The sequence below is a fragment of the Trifolium pratense genome, linkage group LG2 (assembly GCF_020283565.1).
Source record: "Trifolium pratense cultivar HEN17-A07 linkage group LG2, ARS_RC_1.1, whole genome shotgun sequence".
Taxonomy (NCBI): Eukaryota; Viridiplantae; Streptophyta; class Magnoliopsida; order Fabales; family Fabaceae; genus Trifolium; species Trifolium pratense.
Genome location: NC_060060.1, coordinates 49,018,191 through 49,040,146, shown reverse-complemented (window position 1 = coordinate 49,040,146; position 21,956 = coordinate 49,018,191). Strand labels below are relative to the sequence as shown.

Here is a 21,956-nt window from a genome sequence, read left to right as displayed (position 1 = left end):
CACGAACCTCTGCAAAGAGCACAATAAATTTCAGAATCATACGCTACGTATGGAGACATCACACTCATGTAAAGTCTGCAATAAAGGACTATTTTTGCACTATTTAGGTCGTTGAGGTTATCACAGTCTCAAATTGTACTTTTTATCTCAAGTTGGCTCAACATGTTCTCAAAATTAAGGCTTAACTACACATTTGGTCCCTTACGTTTATTTTAGGTTTCAATTTGGTCTCGTAGGTTTATAAAATATCAATTTTGTCTGTTACGTTTTTAAGGTTTGCATTAGTTAGCCCTTTCCACTAGTTTTGTCAATGTGACAACCAGTTTGTATATGTGGACAGACACATGAACACTTTGACATACTGACACGTATATAGTTCAAATGGTGTTAGTGACAAAACTAATGAAAATAACTAAATTGAAACCTAATGGAAACGTAAAGACACAATTGATACTTTTTAAACGTAAGAGACCAAATTAAAACCTAAAATAAACATAAAGGACTAAATTATAAGTCAAGAATAAAGTAACTAATTCGATACCATCTATTGAACCAATCCTAAAAGACTGATTTGCATTGTCCCTTCTCCAATTGAAACTTTTATTGCACCCTTTCACACCCAAAACTGGACATCTAAAACACGATTCAAGTGACTTGACAATGGAAACATAATAGTATGTGTGGTACAATGAAATGGATCAAATAGGAGATTATGATACCATCTTATAAAAGTTGAATATTGTACCTATTAATAAAAAATATCTTTGGGTCATCTTTGACCTAATGAGACTCTATTAACCTTTTTCTTTTTGCCTGCTGTCTTTCTCCTATATAGATTCGATACATTGTTTATATAATGAAATTGTACTTATTCGAAGTTTTTTGGTCGTAAATTTAAGATGAAAAAATAATAAATAAATAAAAAGTTGCTGAGGTACGTATGTCCAATTTACTATATTTTTATATGACAAAATCTAATTTACTATATTAAGATTAAGATGGTAAATAGGCTTACAATTATTTTAGCCTCTTTCGAAAAGAAAATAACTTATTTTGTCTCATGTTTAGTGGCAGCCTACCGTATGATATTATTATGGGTCTTGTTAACATGTGCCCTAAGAGCACATGTTAAGATATACCAAAATAGAAATTCAACATTTAATGATATAAAAAATTTAATGCTTCAAAAGTCATGTTAAGGAAGTAAAAATAGAAAGTACTCCCTCCGGTCCTTTTTATAAGAAACACTTTGGAATTTTTATTTGGTCCTTTTTATAAGAAACACTTTGACACAATTCCATTTGTACCCTTATTAAATACAATCAAATAATTCATTATAATGCTAGTGCATTAATTAGAGAAGTCTATTTCTCATGCTAGTCAAAGGTTAGTTTTGGAATATAACATAAAATGTTAGAATCATTAATGAGAAAATTTAGCTTCCTTGGTCTGTGTGATTTTGTCAAAGTGTTTCTTATAATAAGAACCGGAGGGAGTATTAAATGTTGAAGCATTAAATTTTAACTTTTCAAGCATTAAATTTTTATTTTATTAAAAGTTAAATTTCTATATTAAGATACCTTAACATGTGCCTTATATGCACATGTTAACAACATTCTTATTATTATCACATATGTTGAGTCAAACTGGTGGTAGGGACCGGGGACCGGGGACCAGTTGATTACCATCAATCTTTCCACATTATCAAGTTAGCAGATTAATGCTATCTTTATTGATATTTGGATTTTATGCTTTGTTCAACCAATCATAACATTGAATTACTGTGTTATTCAATTTTTGAAGCCATTCCGTTGTATCAATAGTTAAGAGCCCAATATCGACCATGAATTGATACAAGTGGCATTAAGAGTTTTGGGTTTCTTAAACATAAGTTAAGAGATTTGATTTCGGATTATGTTGTGTACATAAAAAATTTGGTTTGAAAAAAAAGACTATCCCTAACTAATGCAAATTTTTCTTTAACCACATTACTTTCAAACTTTAGAGCATGTTTGTGACAAACTGGACCAAGATTCAACACAAATAACTCAATCGTCACAGGTCCAATCCAAATCCACGCCGGATTGGCAATTCAATCCACTATCACTTATGTAGTATACTTAAGGCTCTGTGTTCCCTTTGTAGGATACATGTATTGCACTTCTCCTGTAATGTTAGATTGATCTTAACATTTTTATGCACTCCATGCCGGTTATTATGCTGCCGGTTACAACCACTCTCCCTATATAAACGCAGAAGGCTTTCAGGCTAAGATACAATTCATTCATTTTTCACTTGCACATATACTAACTTGAGCTACGAGTATTGGATTGAGGTGTGCGAATATGACTTGGAAAGCTAAGAGGAAGAGCTACAACTTTCATGTTGAGGCCAGAAACCAATTCGGAGCGAAAAGGAGTCGTTTATTTACGTTTTCCTTCCAGACTTATAATAATAATTAATATCGGGTTAAACAATATTTTTCGGCCCGATTCTTTAAGAGCCCAATTTTCCTATGTAATATAAATAGAAAAACACAGCCTAGGTCTGATCATTCAGTCTTCACGCAAAATAGAAAAGAGGCTGCTTTGGTCTCATGGAAGCCTAAAAACCCTAGGTTGATCCATTGGTATACGGGAACATTGTTCATGACTTCTTGAGGTTCAATTCTTAATAGTAATTCAGTTTATTTATTTACTTCTTTCTCTTATCAATTCATGCTCTTTATTTATTTATGAAACTCTAATATAGTAATGCTTAATCTCTGTTTCGAGTTATATATTGTGAGACTTTTTGGATTGATTCATCGCTTGTATGACTATTAGTTCGAATACGAATTGATATAGGTTTTTTCGCGCTTAGCAAAAAAAGGGTTGGTCGAACTCTGTCATGATGTGTTCTAAGTGACGCTTGTTCACTACCCATGGTTAGTTGAACACATTCTTGCTTAATCGAATGGATTCGTAAAAAACTGTTTATCGCTTGTATAATCGGTCTTATAAACCAACCAAGACATGAATATATAAACAATATTTTATGTGAACCGATGATAGAATCATAACGAAGTTTTCCTAAAACCAATGGATTGATCGTCTTTTTATCAATTGAATTTCTAATACTCTTTCGATCTAAACAAACCCAAAACCCCATATTTAATTGTGTTATTAATCGTTCTTATTTTTACTAATTATCATATCAAAGGTCCTTGTGAGACGACCAAGGTTTAATTACCTTGTTACTACGTTTTATAATCATAATACTTATTTTTGACCGCGCACAATAGCGATCACTGACTCCTTCACTTATGTGTGTGAGTTTATAATCGTTTTGCCCTTTCGTCTATCTCCAAAAAAAAAAGGAGATTCTTATTAATTAAAAAATTCTTTGTATTTTAAAAAATTATTTTTATGAAAATCTAATAAAAAATAGTAAAAGTCATTTTGAACTCATTTATTTTTTTTTGGTACAATTTCAAATTCATTTGTTATAAATTACCAAAGTAATGTTGATATTTAGTTGTAACAAAATTTTATCCTTCAAAAAATGATATCATTTTAAATTATATCCTTAAAAAATGATGTTTATATAAAACTATTTTAAATGGCTTATTTTAGAGATTTTTTGAAATTTTACTATCTAAAAAAGTTATAACAATATGGTGAAATACTTAAAATCACTTTTTATGTTAAACTATTTAAACAAATTTCTTATTTGAAATTTTTTAAAAATTCTTTGTTAAAAAATATGATATACTACAAAAATTCTTTTTAAGATTAAAAAGTTAAAACAAATAGACCCTACATTTATTCATCATCTTGAATTATTTAATTAAATCACGCATATTTAATTAAACAAATATTTTTTTATAATTATTTTTGTGAGTTTCTCAGTTGGTATGAATATTACATGTAATATATAAGTATTTGGATTCTAACTCTTGTTACGCCGTACATTTATTTTTGACAAAACACCGTACATCTATTTATTCACTTTAGAAAGGTGAATTATTTTTTATGGTCAAGAAACTTTTAAATTAGACTAATTGAAAAAAAATTGTTTCAATTAAAAATAAAACAGCTATTTTTTATAAACAAAACTAAAATATTTGTAAACATAATTAAGTAATTAGGGCTCGTTTGGATAAATAGCATATATGCAGTGGCGGAGATGCCACCCGGCATGCCCTGGCACGTGCCCGGGCTGCCCCACCCCCATTTTTTTTTTCTTTAAAAAAAAAAATTAATAAAAGAAATAAGAGAAAAAGAAGCAACAGTTTGCGTTTCTCTCTGTTTCTCTCTGTTTCATTCATTCTTTCGCCATCCACCACCGCAGCACCGCTCTCAAATCTCTCTATTTCTCATTCTCTCAGTCTGAGGCCGCTCTCCGCCGCCGCTCTCAGCCTCTCTCTCTCGCAGTCGCAGTCGCAGCGCACACAGGTAAAGTAAGCAACCCTAAAACTGAGAAATTGCATAAAATACTTAGAAATTGGTATTCCAATTATTATTCTATGTCTAACTTGATGATATTAATCAGTATCCTTTGATGTTGGGTTGTAGTATGAGAAAAAATATGATTCCTGTTTTAGGTTATTTAGAAAAAATTGGGATTTCAAGGTCTAAACTTAGTGAATTTGTTAAGAATTATCCACAAGTTTTGCATGCTAGTGTTATTGTTGAGCTTGCTCCTGTTATTAAGTTTCTTAAAGGGCTTGATGTGGAGAAAGATGATATTGGGTTTGTGTTGCAAAAATATCCTGAACTCTTAGGCTATGCTTCTGTTATTTCCTTTTCTGCATTTTCTCAGCAGTATCCTAACTAAAATTTTTTAAAATTGTTATTTTGTGCATTATCAGTTTGGCTAAATTTTGTATCATTTATATTTCATCTCTCTTTATGAATTTTATCAAGTGCTCTCCTTTTCTATTTTTTGCTGCTATATATGCCTTGTTTCCCTGTTATGCTGGTTTGCTTATTGGGGTGGCAGTCAGGTTTCTTTGATTTGTATAGAAAATAGGAGTGAGCTTAAGTGTGTGCTTGTCTTGAGCCTTTTGTATAGTTATCATTTCCTTTTTGTTGTAATCCTTTGTACTCTGTGATGGACTAGCATTTCTTGTGCTGGTTCATTCTTCAATTCAATATATTTAGCCATTTAAAAAAAAAAATATTTCATCTCTCTTATTTGATTATGTTTTGCTAGTTTTTTCTTATTTGACTCATGCTAGCCAAAAAAATATTGCGGTTAAAATTGTGCCCAGGCTCCAATATAATCCTGGCTCCGCCACTGCATATATGAATGCTTATAGTATTAAAGTTTTTAATATGAGTGCTCACGTCATAAGCTCTTATGCTTAATAAGCTATTTACGTTTGGATATGTTCATTAAAAAGTACTTGCATAAATTGAAGTGTTTGGATGTTTCATCACATAAGGAATTATAAATTTAAGATTGACTTTGCATAAAAATAAATAAATTTAATATTGACTAAAAAAGATAAATTAAAATAAAAAGTGGGATACTTTTAAAAAGATAAGTGTAAAGAAAAAAAAACCGTAAAAAAAAGATAAGTTTAAGATCGACTCAAAAATTAAAATATAACGACTTATATATATATTTTTTTTTTTGGGTATAAAACGACTTATATATTAAAATATGACATAAATGACTTTGGAAATTGTGATAAGCATTATTTGTTAATTTACCCAAACACTGATATAACGACTTATATCGGTACATAAACTCACAAAAGCTTAAAATACGCCAATCCAAACGGGGCTTTAATATAATGATAAACTACATCGTACATGTACATACAGGCAGTTATAATATTACTCATCGTACATGTCGAAAATGCAGGCAGTTATAATATTATAAAGAAATCTTCCATCAAAAATAAAAAAGACAAAGAAATCGTATTCACGTGATAATGTATTCCATATCTATTTATGAAATAAGAGCCAATTTCGTGTTTTTCAAGTTTAGACAAATGTATACTGCAAGCACCCTCTTTTTTCACCATCTAGCTATCACCGGTGGTGGTACAAGGAGTGGCGTTGGCCTCTGCACCACCCTTGTCCAGATCTGCAATAGAGTACGAATCGGTGGTTCTCTCCGGATCTTCTCTCGGGTTCGCATTGGCTCGCCTGGGGTTCGTCACTCTCTGGTTAGGGTTTGTTTCAACCAGCACCACCTCTGTCGCAACAACACAGTTGTCGATTTGTACTGATTACTCTTTTTCTCCGGTTGTCCAAGCCTCTTCACACGCTTACCCAATTACCTCCCTCGACGTCGTCCTTGGGCTCATCGTCGTTCTTAAGGTCCGTAAGGGTCATATGGTGGTGGTGCATCCAGTTTGTTGGGTCAGTATCTGAGGGAGGGCGAATAGGGCGATCGCCCTAGGTCCCTAAAAATTAGGGGCTCAAAATAATTATTTTTCGGTGTATGTTATATAGGCTGATAAAATAAAATAAAACCAAAATTTTTAAGTGTTGAAAATAATATGCCTAAATGTATTTTGAAAAATTTTATGTTTACAATAGTATATCGTTATGAATTTTTGTTTATAGTTACAATAATATATCGTAAAAAGTTGCAATCTAAATCAACATGCATTGAACTTACAATGAAAGAAGTGGAAATATAGAAATGAAAGCATTGCATCTGACATGAATATTATCAAAAGTCTAGCATTTGATATATGGGTATAGAGCCGGCACTTCCTACAAAGCGTCATAGGTTTAGAAAAAGACAATATGACAAGAATGATAATGATGAGAAAATACAACCACCCGACAAATCCTTTAGAGTCAATTATTTTTGTGTGGTTGTTGATACGAAAATAACTTCATTAAAGAATAGGTTTGGGCAATTAGAAGTATTTGAAAATATTTTTTTATTTTTATTTGATGAAAAAAATATCATCGGATAATGATGAATTAAAAAAATCTTGCACAATATTTAAGACTGTTTTTTCTCATAAAGATTTGTCAAATGTTGATGTAAATGATCTTTTTTTCCTAAATTGAAAGTGTTGCAAATGTGTCTGTCTAATGTGTTGATGTCAACAATTGAAATTCTTGAGTTTGTCAAAGTCATAGATTGTTTATATGAGTATTTTGATATTAAATAAAAAATTCAATATTATATAAGAATTTCATTTTTGTATACCATTTAGTAATTAGGCCCAAATTATAAGTTCGCTTATAGTTCACCAAAATCATAGAAACTGGTGGTTGGTGGTGTTGCTATTTTTTTTTCTTCTGAATTTCGATCATCCTCCTTTGCGTCAGAGGGTTGGAGTTGTTTCTAATCAGAAGCGGCTACCAAAACTCAATTGGCTAAATTTTTCTCCTTTCATATGTCCAAGTTGGACATGGACAACATATCCCAAACTCCAACTTGTGAGATCTTAGCTAAGTTACATTCAAGTAAAGCTAATCCAATCTCATCCATTGAAGAGACTCATAATATGACAGTTGAAGTAGTTAGATTTAGTTACTTCATATCTTAATTTATAGGAAATTAGTTAGAATGAGTTACTTGTCATGTAAGTAACTCTATCCTATGTAAGGCATAACTTAGTTTATGATGAAAACTACATATACTTTTATAAATACTTTGCTAGATCATTGATTGAAGCAAGGGAAATCACTTTACACTTCACATGTTTTGTGCTCTATAATTCTTTGATTTGCACATTATAGTTTCCAATGACATTATTATATTATTCAATTAAAACATCCCTCAATGCAAAGCCGATGTGAAATGTACTACACATTAACCTTTTCCATCAGGTATTCAGTCCACCGATGTGAAAACCCTTCAACAAAAGTGTTTTTTCCACCAGTGTGACAAAAAAAAAACTAGCGAGGAAGAAATTCAGTTATAGACAAGTCATTGGTAGTTAAAGGTGTGCAACTATTTATAGATTGACTAGAACTTGAATCTTGTGGAATCCCTTTTGCACCACCCATTTGATCATGGAACAAAAATGCAGGTTCTTGAGGAGTTGGCAATTCAATGAAATCATTGTTAAGATATGAAACAATTGTTACCATTGTTGGCCTTGCATCAGGGAACTGTTGAACACATAATAAACCAATTTGAATGCATTTAATGACTTCAAATTCAGAATAAGTTCCTTTGATGTTTGAGTCTAATATGCTTAATGGTACTTTATCCCTCCATTGTCTCCAAACCTATAACAAATTGGAAAAATTAATATACATTTTGTTACCACTTTGCATTTTAATCATTAATGGAAAGGAAACAAATTTCTAGATGTATATATTACTCACATAACTCAAGAAGCTATCACCAACAAGTGATTCATAAGACCTTACATTCTTCTTTCCAGTAATAATTTCTAAAACCATGACTCCAAAACTATAAACGTCAGATTTCTCTGAAAATTGTCCGAGCATTGCATATTCTGGAGACATATAACCTCTATAAAAGAAAATTAAAAGAAAAAAAATGGACATGATGAGCTTAGTTTTGATGAAAGGAAAACAACAAATATCGATAATAATATAAACTTACAATGTGCCGACAATTCTATTGGTACTTCCTTTGTCTTGGTTTAATTCAACAATTCTTGCAAGACCAAAATCTGATATTTTTGGAATCATGTCTTCATCCAATAAAATATTACTAGGTTTGAGGTCACGATGAATAACTTTAAGCCGAGAATGTTCATGTAGATAGAGAATTCCATGAGCAATTCCTCTTATAATATTGTAACGTTCCAACCAACTTAAAATCTTTGAACGTTTAAAGTCTGCAAATATATTCAAGTGAGAAGTGTAAGAATATATGAAAAATATTATGTAATCAATCGAACCAAACCAAATATTGAAATAGATAAAAAAAATGCATAAAAAAAAAAAGATAAATACTAAGGAGTTTAATGTAATTAAGTTTCTAACCAAATAAAAATTGATCAAGGCCCTTGTTTGGCACATATTCATAAATAAGGATTTTTTCTTGTTCTTCGAGGCAAAAACCAATGAATGTGACTAGATTTCGATGTTGAAGTTTAGCGATCAACAAAACTTCATTCTTGAACTCTTTTGCACCTTGCGTAGAACTTTTTGAGAGTCTTTTTACCGCTATTTGCCGTCCATCCAAAAGTATGCCCTAAAATAGAATTTCAATATTTATGGAAAAATGTAAAGCTTTTTTTTTTTACACATGAAAAAATGTAAAGCTAAAAAATAAAATTTTCCACAATTACCAACCTTGTAAACTTCTCCAAATCCACCTTTGCCAATGAAATTTTCATTTGAAAATTTGTTGGTTGCTGCTTCAATTACAGCTAAGTCAAATTGCAATGGCTCTAAAGTTGCACTTTCTTGACCAACTAGATAAAAAATATTACAATGTTAAACCAAGTTTTAAAGCATTAAGCTTTGAAAGAAAGGGTTTGATAGATATTTTTTCCTTGTTTATATAACACATACAATTTTCTCTAAGCATAGACCTAAAACTCTTTCTTGATTTTCTCTTTAGCAAATAGCATCCAACAAAGAAGAGTATCACTGGAACAATTGTGAGCACAACAATCAAGGCAATTGTTCGTGGCCCATTTCTTCTTTTTTCTGCATAGAACATTAATCAACACATCTCATTCAAATGGAGTAGTAATAGTTCATATGTTACAAAATGCTTTAATAGGTTTTTAAAAAAATATTATTTTATCTTTTCCCATAATTATATCATATACCAAGTCATAAATTTATAACATCACCAATATTTTAGTTAAGAAATATAATAGAGGACCAATACGATCAAATTTTAAAATATGAGAACCAAATCCTAAAAATAGTAAAAGAATGCATCATCACCGTAAGAAAACAAAAAACATTTAAACTATATTGGCGTATCAGACTCTACCAATCATTTATAGCATATTATAATTTATGAAGAATTTTTCCTAGCAATTCACACCATTAAGTTTTATAAAAAATTGGTTCTTGTTAACTAGTGCATCAGAAGCACCGGTTAAGAAACTAAAAAAAAAAAGAAAAGGTATGGGTTGAGAAAACCAAAATTAAACCTTTTGACATGTTTGATTATATAACTTTCAAGAAAAATTTTCTTAATTTATACTCTTATAGTTAGCATTTGCCTAAACAATAAACCAATAAATATATTGTGGGGAAAAATGTTGAAAATTGTGAAAATGGGGACTATAATCTCAGATTTTGATAGAAATTAAAGTGGGGATCAGTAACCTATTTTAGTTAAAATAGAGTGACCATAAGTTCATTTAAAACAAATATATAAAACAGAACATTTTGAATTAATACTTGTAGGGATGTATTTTGAAGGCTTAACTACACATTTGGTCCTTTACGTTTATTTTAGGTTTCAATTTGGTCTCTTACGTTTAAAAAGTATCAATTTGGTCCCTTACGTTTATTTTAGATTTCAAGTTAGTCCTTTCCGTTAGTTTTGTCACTAACACTGTTTGAACTGTACACGTGTCAGTGTGTCCAAGTGCCACGTGTCAGTCCGCATATGCAAATTGGCTGCCACATTTGACAAAATTGACGGAAATGACTAACTTGAAACCTAAACTAAACGTAAGGGACCAAATTGAGACCTTTTAAACGTAAGGGACCAAATTGAAACCGAAAATAAACGTAAAGGACCAAATATGTAGTTAAGCCTATTTTGAATTATAGAATATGAAGACTTTACCTGATGAAGAATGACTAATTCTTGGTGTGGTAACATTATCACTGTCCTTATAAAATTGAAACAATTCAAACCTCAAATTGCAGCTAGGATATAAAACTCTTCCACCAACACTTCCCAAATAAGGCCAAGGAATTCCATTTCCAATAACATCTCCTAAACAACCTTTGCAATCATCACTTGTTAAATCTTGTGTACATTGACCAAGTGTATAAAGTGTTTGTAAATCATTCAATTTCAATGATTTTGTCCCATATCTCTCATCACTATCACCAGCCACAATTGCCACATTTGATAAAGTAGTTGATATTACAAAATTGAACAAATTTTTCTCCTTGTTAGGACTAGAATCACTAGTAACATTCATCTCATAATACACATGATTTTTGTCCACTAAAGAGAAGAAATTATAATTTGAATATCTAATCATACATTGATTATACCAAATTATACCCTCTTGAAAATTGTCACACTCTTTGGTTATTCTTTGTGTTGCATTTTTCACACATAATTCACATATGGAAAAAGAAACATCACCACGACACATGAAGAGTCCAAAAGTTGAATTTGCCACATCAACTTTATGAAATAGACTTTTGGTGGCATTAGAAGATAAGTAAGAAAAAAGGGTTGTGAGATGAACTTTGAAAGTGTTGCTAAAAGTAAAGTTTTTGTTACTTGAACAATTGTGTGAAAGGTAAAAAGGTTGTTCTAAAAACATTGAATCATCATATGAATTTTTTGTTTGTGGAAGTAGAATTTGTTGTGATGAAGGATTTGATGAACCAATAGATTTGAGATAAAAAGGGTAAAATTCATACCTAATATTACAACTTGGATTAAGAACTCTTCCTCCAACTCTACCTTCACAACACATTGGAAGTTGATTTATTAATCCACTTAGACAAATTCTACATTCATGTGGTGATAAATTTGGTGTACATTGAGTTAAACAATAAAGGGTTTGAAATTTTGATATAGTTTTTTCATTTGTTGCAAATTTTTTGTCATCACCAAAAGAAGCTTCATCAGCTGATTTGTTCATTGTAGAAAACAATAAACTCATGAAACTTTTTGTGTCTGAAACTTTGTCAGTGTTCAAAAGTGATCGTGTGCGACAACGTGACTGCAAGTATACAGTCGTGTCGTGTAGTTTTAAAAGATATCGAACCCAAAGGACCAATAATCGACCTACCGTATTCTAGTGTTGCTTTGTAAATCTAAGGCTAATCATTTAAAGGGTTATGATTAATTGAATAACTAAAATAAGAGAAATAAATATTTTTTTAGATTTTTAATATGTAAATAAAATATTGCTAGGACGTGCTATTAGTTGCTTCAGAGGGTTCAATACTTAGTTCGCGCTAGACAAAATTACTACCACATCTGATTGTCGTATTTTAATAAAATCGATGCTCCAGGCGAAAGCCGTTCTCACTTCCAGCTCTCACAACTCTCATCATGAAATTAATAAAATACTTTACAAAGTAGTTGCATTACTTCTAGATTTTAGTGGTGTAAACAATTAAATTTTCGAAACTATATTGTTTTAAAAATACAATTCAGATAGTATTATAAATTATAAAGGTGGTGCTTAACTCTCGTCCTCACACCCGCTAATAAAATACTCTTTGAAAAACAATATAATTTAATTAATTCTAATCCCAACTCTCGTTGCGAATTAGATTTAATGTTCAGTTTTTACTATCTAGTAGAAATCTCACGCTCTCGCTCTATTGATTTTTACTTTAATTAATTCTCACTCTCGTGACGAATTATAATCAACGCTTAATTAAAAACTGCTTAAGAAAATAAAACCGTTGTCAGTTTTCAAGAATTATATTTAATTTAAAAACACTAATCTCAGCTCTCGCAAATCTTGACTAGCGTTATACTTAGATAAAATAAATGCTCAGCTCTCACGCGCTCACTTACCTATATAAGTACCTTTGAAAATCAATATAAAACTCATTAATCCTAAATAGCTCTCGCGGACTTAGAACTAACGGTCAGTTTTAACTATCCGACCCTAAACCTCAACTCTCGTCAATGTTGGTTTAATGCCTTTAAATCAATCCTCACTCTCGTGACGAATTATTTGAAAACGTATTTATTTAAAACTGGTGGTTGAAAACTATTAAGCGCGAATTAACTACCGAACCCCTATTAGCTACTAACTACACATCCTAGCAACGCTAAATTTAGCTAGACATAACTAAAAATAAAGACATAAAAATAAAATAAGCAAATAAATAAATAGACATAATAAAAATAAAAACAGAAATTAAAAGCATAAAATAAAAGCAATAAAATAAAGACAAGAAATAAATAAGACCATAAAATAAAATAAGAACCTGAATTAAAAAGAAATCTCGAGTACGGATTCCGACAGCGTAACGGTAGGAAAATAAAAAAAACTTATTTTATTCTCAACGGAGAATAAAATAATACTAAACTCTCGACTTTAGAGAAGAAAACCTTGTGGTACTAAGCCTAGTTCTCAATTCTCCAAGTCAAGTGTTATCTGTTGGTCTCCCTGAATGAATGGAAAAAGGACCTATTTATACTATTACAACTTAGACAAAACAAAATACTTGAGCGATGTGGGACTTTTGCTCGGGTGCAATCTGCACCGTTTGATCATTGATGGCCATTAGGATGATTTTGCTTTTCTCCAAGACATGTGGCGGCAACAGCTATTGGGCGAGGCCCATTTCTTTTCTTTTTTTCTTAACAATTAAGCTTGTGCTGGGCAGCACAAGTATTTTGAGGGGGTGGTGCACACGTGTAACTTGTATGTTGGGCCATGCAGGTGTGGTCCTTATGGGCTGCACTTGTGTGGCCCTTTTTGTCCATTCTTGCTCCTTTTTAGTCTGTTTTCGCTCCTTTCTTCAACTCGTGCACTTTTTATCTGTTTATTTAAAATACGAGAAATAAGTAACTAATTATATAGTAAAACTTCGAAATCGAAATAAAAACATATAAAATATAATAGTAAATTAACTAAATAAATAGCATATTTTTAGGTGTATCAAACTCCTCTAAACTTGAACCATTGCTTGTCCTCAAGCAATTTAGCTTGCATATAGAAAACATTTGAAATGCGAAGCAATTCACACACACAGACTTAGAGGAAAATAACATCACAAGTACTCATACGTGGTCAGAAATTCAAATCGGCTAAGATTAATTAGTTAGGTTCTTTATACAATCAAGAAGGGTATTTCAACGACACACAAAGTTCTCCCTCTTATACATATCGAATTTGGATCATGCCGTTGTACTAAAATCTAAATCTTCTCCTTTGTTTCATCCTTTTTCATTCTAGACAGTCACATTAAGACCCTTTATCTATGTCACACACATGGTAAGAAAGCCGGTTAGCGTCTTTGTTAATCTTTTTCAACTCGCAAATAACTTGATGATACAAATTTTTGTATTAGCAATCATATAAATATTTTTTTTTTTTTTCAAGGTTTAACCGTATTACCACAGTATGACCTCATATTATTTTTTTCTTTAAGGTTTAACCGTATTACCACAGTATGACCTTAAGAATTTGATTAGATGATTCGCTTATATTCATCGACAAACCTACTTAATGTGTGACTTTATAGATGGTGTCCGACTGGATAGATAAACTACTAAAGGATTCCACCAATTTAAATCAAGAGATTTTGGCACAATGGTTATTCAAATTGATATCTATACTAGGGAGACTTCTGGGTGTTGGAAAAATACCGATTTTGTTGTAAAATTCCCTAATTTCCTTAACTTAGCCTCTCGTCTTTTCTTAACCTATATACTTTCTAAGTGAGCTATTATCCTAAGTCTTTGGAAAAAAATTTTAATTTGGCTCAAGAAAAGGAAAAATTTAGAAAAACCAGAGAATATACTATAAATTCAATTTTTTTTTATTATGCGAAAGGAAATAAAAATTCAAATAACTAAAAATTAAAAGTAAATAGAGATAGTAGAATACTCCCCTAAACTTAAATCCAACAGTGTCCTCACTGTTGCGACTCAAGAGCAGAATTGGAGCGTAAAACCTGTGATAGATCATGGGGGAGGTTGTTGATAATTTTGGAAATTGTTGAACTGAAGCCTCAAACTGCCTAGCTCTTGTATGACATTGTCGAGCTGTTGTTGACGGTGCTCTTCTGAGCTCTCCCATCTATGATAATAGCCCTGCATCTCGTGTTCGTTTTGAAGAATTTGGTTTTGTTGGGCTTGCATGAATGTCATTTGTTCCATCATCTCCTCTTGTTGTTGATGCATGGCATAAAATAATCCATCGCGCTCTTGATTTAGTGCATTTTGGGCGCGTATCTCATGGAGTACATCATCGATAGTGCTTTGCCTTGATGAGGAGGAACTACCTGCAAAAGTGTTAGAAAAATGTGTAGTGTGTGCAGGTGGAACAATGCTTGCACCCCCACCAGCAGCAACATTTGGAGAAATGTGCGTGGAAGCTCTATTAGTCACAGGATCATTAGAGATAGTCTTAAAAAAAAAAAAAAAAAAAAAATCAAAAATAAAAGAAAGCAAAAATTAAACAAGAATTAAAGAAAACTCATGGGTTGCCTCCCATGCAGCGCTTTGTTTAACGTCGGTTAGCTCGACTTCTTAACCCTTTAAATTAGTATGGTGCCTCTTCCAAACTCACGTTCTTAAAATTATGCCCAACATCCTTAGGTCTCCATTTGAACATGTCAAACCATCTCATAGGTGTTTTCCTTTTTCTTTTCTTTTTCTTGGAGGCAAACATAGATGTTTTATTTTGGAAGATATTACTTTCTGGGTGGGCTTTTAGTATGTCGGGAGGTACTCGTTTGAAGGGTGTGTTATCGACATTTGTTTCAGCTATGTCGAGTCTATAGCAAGAGCTTTTCTTTAAACATTTAGCTAGGTCGTCATTACCATTTTTATGAGTCGGAGGGATGGGAGTTTTTAGAATTTCAGAATTTTTGGTTTTATCTTTCTCCATCTCTTTTCTACATTCTTTGACGACGTCTAACATATAGCAACTATCTTCAATGGCTGATGCGTTCATGAATTGTGTTAAGATAAATTCAACTTTTTCTTCACCTACTTCAAAGGTGAGCTTTCCTTTTTTCACATCTATTATGGCACCGGCGGTTGCTAAGAATGGCCTTCCTAAGATTATGGGTGTATTGGAATCTTCCCTAATGTCCATGACTATAAAATCAGTTGGGATAAAGAATTGACCTATACGTACTGGCACGTTTTCTAGTATACCTAGGGGGTATTTGACAGAACGGTCAGCGAATTGTATTGACATTTTAGTTGGTCTCAATTCTCCTAACTTAAGTTTTTCACATAAGGCTACGGGCATTAAACTGATACTGGCTCCTAGATCACATAGGGCTCTATCTATTACGTACTTTCCAATGACACAGGGTATGGAGAAACTTCCTGGGTCTTTTAACTTAGGGGGCATTGCGTTTTGTAATATGGCGCTACACTCGGCAGTGAGCATGACGGTCTCATCATCCTTGATCTTTTTCTTATTAGTCAAGATATCTTTAAGGAACTTAGCATATGAGGGCATTTGTGTGATAGCTTCCGTAAAAGGTATTGTGATGTTTAGTTTTTGTAGAAGCTCTACAAATTTCTTAAACTGCCCTACGTTTTTGGATTGTACTAATCTTTGAGGATACGGGATGGGTGGTTTATATGGTGGGGGAGGAGCGTAAGGTTTCTCTTTCTCTTTGGTTTCCTCTCCACTATCCTCCTTTTCTTTTGGTTCACTCTCCTTCTCGGTTGTCTTATTGGAATTGGGTTGCATGGCAGGATTTTTAGTTCTAGGATCAGCTGGTCCATCATATTGTGTCCCACTTCGTAATATAACAGCATTCACATGTCCCCTAGGGTTTGGCTGAGGCTGGCCAGGAAATATGCCTGCAGGAGCAGAGGTAGATGCTTGTTGTTGTGCCACTTGTGCGATTTGTGTTTCTAACATCTTATTGTGAGTGGTCAAGAGTTCTAGCCTGCTTGTTAATTGCTTAATTTGCTCATTAGTGTGTATGTTTTGATTTAGGAATTTCTTGTTAGTTTGAGTTTGTAGGGCTATGAAGTTCTCCATCATCAATTCAAGGTTTGACTTCATAGGAGCATTTTGAGCAGGTTTTTGGAATCCTGGTGGCGAAGGAGTAGGTGCTTGGCTAGGTGCATATAAAGCGTTGTTGCTATTGTACGAAAGGTACGGGTGATTTCTCTGGTTTTGGTTGTAAGAGTTCCCTTGAGTGTAATTCACTTGGTCGGTGGGAGCTTCGGTTAGAAGTCGACATTCAGCGATAGCATGACCTTGAGTTCCGCACAACTCACAATTTTGTATTATTGCAGCCACGGTGGCTTTGGGTGCATTGGTTAGACTCTCTATCTTTTGAGTTAAGGCATCTAACTTAGCGTTGATGTGGTCCATGTTGCTGATTTCGTACATTCCACCTTTCGTTTGAGGTTTCTCTACTGTTGTTCTCTCGTTTCCCCACTGATAATGGTTCTGAGCCATGCTCTCGATAAGCTGATAGGCTTGGTTGTATGGTTTATCCATAGGTGCGCCACCAGCTGCGGCGTCTATTGTCATTCTTGTATTATACAAGAGACCATTGTAAAAGGTGGGGATAATTAGCCAATTTTCGAGCCCATGATGAGGACATATCCTAATCATTTCTTTATATCTTTCCCATGCTTCGAAGAGAGACTCATTGTCTCTTTGTCTAAATCCATTGATTTGGGCTCTTAGCATAGCAGTCTTGCTAGACGGGAAATATCTTGCTAAAAAGACTTTCTTCAACTCGTCCCATGTTGCGACTGAGTTGGATGGTAGAGACTGGAGCCAGGCTCTAGCTTTATCTCTTAACGAGAATGGGAATAAGCGAAGTCTTATAGCTTCGGGACTGACACCATTTGTCTTCACGGTATCTGCGTATTGCAAAAATATGGACAAATGTAAATTGGGGTCGTCCGTGGGGTTTCCGGAGAATTGGTTTTGTTGTACGGCCGACAACAATGAAGGTTTAAGCTCAAAGTTATTTGCTTCAATAGCGGGGGCAGCGATGCTATTGTGCGGTTCTTCTTGCGAAGGAATAGCGTAGGACCTTAGTGGTCGTTCTTGTTGGGCTTCAGCCATAACTAAATCGGGAAGAGGAATCTCTAATTGATTTTCTAAATTTCTACGTCTTAAAAGACGTTCGGGTTCGCTAACTAGTTGCACCAATCTTTCGCCTCTAGAGCGAGTGCTTGGCATGCAACAAACGAACTAATCGGGGTAAAATAAAAAATAAAATTAAATTGCCTTAGTCTCTACGGTGTAACACTGGAGTTACGATATCGACTAAATTGGTCCCCGGCAACGGCGCCAAAAACTTGATCGTGTGCGACAACGTGACTGCAAGTATACAGTCGTGTCGTGTAGTTTTAAAAGATATCGAACCCAAAGGACCAATAATCGACCTACCGTATTCTAGTGTTGCTTTGTAAATCTAAGGCTAATCATTTAAAGGGTTATGATTAATTGAATAACTAAAATAAGAGAAATAAATATTTTTTTAGATTTTTAATATGTAAATAAAATATTGCTAGGACGTGCTATTAGTTGCTTCAGAGGGTTCAATACTTAGTTCGCGCTAGACAAAATTACTACCACATCTGATTGTCGTATTTTAATAAAATCGATGCTCCAGGCGAAAGCCGTTCTCACTTCCAGCTCTCACAACTCTCATCATGAAATTAATAAAATACTTTACAAAGTAGTTGCATTACTTCTAGATTTTAGTGGTGTAAACAATTAAATTTTCGAAACTATATTGTTTTAAAAATACAATTCAGATAGTATTATAAATTATAAAGGTGGTGCTTAACTCTCGTCCTCACACCCGCTAATAAAATACTCTTTGAAAAACAATATAATTTAATTAATTCTAATCCCAACTCTCGTTGCGAATTAGATTTAATGTTCAGTTTTTACTATCTAGTAGAAATCTCACGCTCTCGCTCTATTGATTTTTACTTTAATTAATTCTCACTCTCGTGACGAATTATAATCAACGCTTAATTAAAAACTGCTTAAGAAAATAAAACCGTTGTCAGTTTTCAAGAATTATATTTAATTTAAAAACACTAATCTCAGCTCTCGCAAATCTTGACTAGCGTTATACTTAGATAAAATAAATGCTCAGCTCTCACGCGCTCACTTACCTATATAAGTACCTTTGAAAATCAATATAAAACTCATTAATCCTAAATAGCTCTCGCGGACTTAGAACTAACGGTCAGTTTTAACTATCCGACCCTAAACCTCAACTCTCGTCAATGTTGGTTTAATGCCTTTAAATCAATCCTCACTCTCGTGACGAATTATTTGAAAACGTATTTATTTAAAACTGGTGGTTGAAAACTATTAAGCGCGAATTAACTACCGAACCCCTATTAGCTACTAACTACACATCCTAGCAACGCTAAATTTAGCTAGACATAACTAAAAATAAAGACATAAAAATAAAATAAGCAAATAAATAAATAGACATAATAAAAATAAAAACAGAAATTAAAAGCATAAAATAAAAGCAATAAAATAAAGACAAGAAATAAATAAGACCATAAAATAAAATAAGAACCTGAATTAAAAAGAAATCTCGAGTACGGATTCCGACAGCGTAACGGTAGGAAAATAAAAAAAACTTATTTTATTCTCAACGGAGAATAAAATAATACTAAACTCTCGACTTTAGAGAAGAAAACCTTGTGGTACTAAGCCTAGTTCTCAATTCTCCAAGTCAAGTGTTATCTGTTGGTCTCCCTGAATGAATGGAAAAAGGACCTATTTATACTATTACAACTTAGACAAAACAAAATACTTGAGCGATGTGGGACTTTTGCTCGGGTGCAATCTGCACCGTTTGATCATTGATGGCCATTAGGATGATTTTGCTTTTCTCCAAGACATGTGGCGGCAACAGCTATTGGGCGAGGCCCATTTCTTTTCTTTTTTTCTTAACAATTAAGCTTGTGCTGGGCAGCACAAGTATTTTGAGGGGGTGGTGCACACGTGTAACTTGTATGTTGGGCCATGCAGGTGTGGTCCTTATGGGCTGCACTTGTGTGGCCCTTTTTGTCCATTCTTGCTCCTTTTTAGTCTGTTTTCGCTCCTTTCTTCAACTCGTGCACTTTTTATCTGTTTATTTAAAATACGAGAAATAAGTAACTAATTATATAGTAAAACTTCGAAATCGAAATAAAAACATATAAAATATAATAGTAAATTAACTAAATAAATAACATATTTTTAGGTGTATCAAAAAGGTAAAAACTAGGTGAAGTTCTTGCAATAGTTGAGAAAATAAATGATGTTGAATACCAAACCATACATTCATTATACCAAACAACACCTTCTTTAGACAAAGAACATTGTGAGGAAAGTTTTTGTGTTGCATTGACTATACATTGTTGACATAGTTGAGATGGAACATCACTTCTACATAAGAACATGCCATAGATTGTGTCAGAAGGGTTGTTCCCTATGAATGTTGTGTTGTAGAATTTTGTGTTGGTTTTTGTGGCAAATGATGATAAGGAAGAGAGGAGGGTGGTGAGGTCGAATTGGAAGGAAGTATTGGCTGATGTTGTGTTGCTTGAGCAATATTGGTATAGGAAAAAAGGGTCATCCCATGAATTGGTAGATTTGAAAGTATTGAGGAAGATAAGTATGGTGAAGAGGTGGAGAATTTTATGGAAATTAGCCATAGATTTGTTGATTTTTGAGAGCACTCACTACCATGGATGTTTTAATATTAGAGAGATTAGTGCAAGCAAGTCAATGTTGATGTAAGTTTTGTACCATGTAAGTCAAGAAAGAATAGTTAATTGACAAGTTCATGAGACTTGGCTTATTAGGCCAATTTTTGGCAATATATCATGCGTTCACAATGTCGCTATATCAGTGGTTGTTTATTGAGGTCGAACAGTCTAGATAATTATTAAAATTAAATGACAATATTGATTCACCCAAAATGTGCATGTGCCTTATCTATCGCCCCAACAACTGTGTAACGGAGCCACCACCTACTTACTCCGGGTTGGAATGGTATAAATAAGGTTGTATACGATGTGGTGGTTTTGGGGATAATAACAGTAGTACGGTTCTACCAAGTAAGGCAATTAGTGTTGCTGATCTTGATCTAATATTCACCAACATGCTGATATGTAAATGCGTGGAATTGTGACCAGAGACGGAACTAGGGGGTGGCTAGGGTGGGTCATGGCCACCCCCAAAAAATTGAAAATTACTAAAATGCCCTTTATACTTTTACAAAATTAAAAAATTATACTATATAAATTTTTTGCTGCTCAACCTAATTTTTTTTTCTAGTTCCCCCACATTTGTGACCATCGACAAATAAACATTCTTCCTTCATGAAAATCTATACATTTATATAGGGTTTGTTTCAGCCTTAAAAAAATAGATTTTTTCTTTGTATTTTTTAAAATAGATTTTCCTAAATCGTTTTTCAAAATATTACAAGTTTTTTTATATTCGTTTTTTCTAAATTGAAACATTAATTTTGACATCATATAACATAAACACACATTATTGAAGATCAAAACATAGTCAAAATTACAATTTTTTGAAAAAGTTGTATTTCAAAAATGGTGTTTATGAAAATCTATTTGAAATAGCTTCAAAATTAAATGATTTTTTGATATCCAAAAAAAGTTTCAACAAAATAATCAAATACCTAAAATAAAATTTTAAGAATAACTATTCAAACCAAATTTTCATTTGAAACTTTTATAAAAAATTTCTTTGTAAATTTTTTTTACTCAAAATTATCTAACACTACAAGAATCTATTTTAAAAAAATCTATAACAAACTGACCTATAATTGGTTTGCAAAAGAAGAAACATAAAAATCTATACATCTATATATATAAATCCTAGATAGTTGTGGAATTGCCTATCTAAACCCTAATCCACAAACCAATGAAAACCTTTCATTTAGCCACATCATCCACTTACATCCATTTAATGTGGGGTACTAATTGTTATTATTATTATTATTATTATTATTATTATTATTATTATTATTATTATTATTATTATTATTATTATTATTATTATTATTATTTTGGGTTATTATTCATTTTAAATTTTTTTGTTCATTTTATTATTTTGTGTATTTTATTGTCTTTTTTTTTTTTCAAAAAAGTTAATGTTTTTGCTAATAATTTTTTGCCCA

General features: G+C 32.6%; 1 protein-coding gene and 1 non-coding gene across 2 annotated transcripts; one reads left to right on the top strand and one right to left on the bottom strand.

Annotated features, from left to right (window-relative positions):
* Window positions 1–7,440: 7,440 nt before the first annotated feature.
* On the bottom strand, window positions 7,441–20,548 carry LOC123907067 (cysteine-rich receptor-like protein kinase 25). Its single transcript, XM_045957158.1, has 8 exons — window positions 20,023–20,548; window positions 10,702–11,803; window positions 9,459–9,596; window positions 9,237–9,358; window positions 8,925–9,135; window positions 8,539–8,776; window positions 8,295–8,445; window positions 7,441–8,195 (listed from the first exon to the last, which is right to left on the bottom strand). The coding sequence occupies exons 1-8, from the start codon at window positions 20,461–20,463 to the stop codon at window positions 7,860–7,862; spliced, it is 2,739 nt and encodes a 912-aa protein (XP_045813114.1). The 5' UTR covers window positions 20,464–20,548; the 3' UTR covers window positions 7,441–7,859.
* Window positions 17,361–17,467, top strand: LOC123911994. The gene has a single exon (XR_006810849.1). It is a non-coding gene; the product is annotated as a small nucleolar RNA R71 (small nucleolar RNA).
* Window positions 20,549–21,956: the final 1,408 nt, after the last annotated feature.

Coding starts and splice junctions, on each gene's coding strand:
- LOC123907067 (XM_045957158.1), bottom strand. CDS start 20,463: ATGGCTAATTTCCATAAAATTCTCCACCTCTTCACCATACTTATCTTC. Junction 8,777..8,924: donor CCTTGATCAATTTTTATTTG/GTTAGAAACTTA, acceptor ATATATTTGCAG/ACTTTAAACGTTCAAAGATT. Junction 8,446..8,538: donor AATAGAATTGTCGGCACATT/GTAAGTTTATAT, acceptor TTTCTTTTATAG/AGGTTATATGTCTCCAGAAT.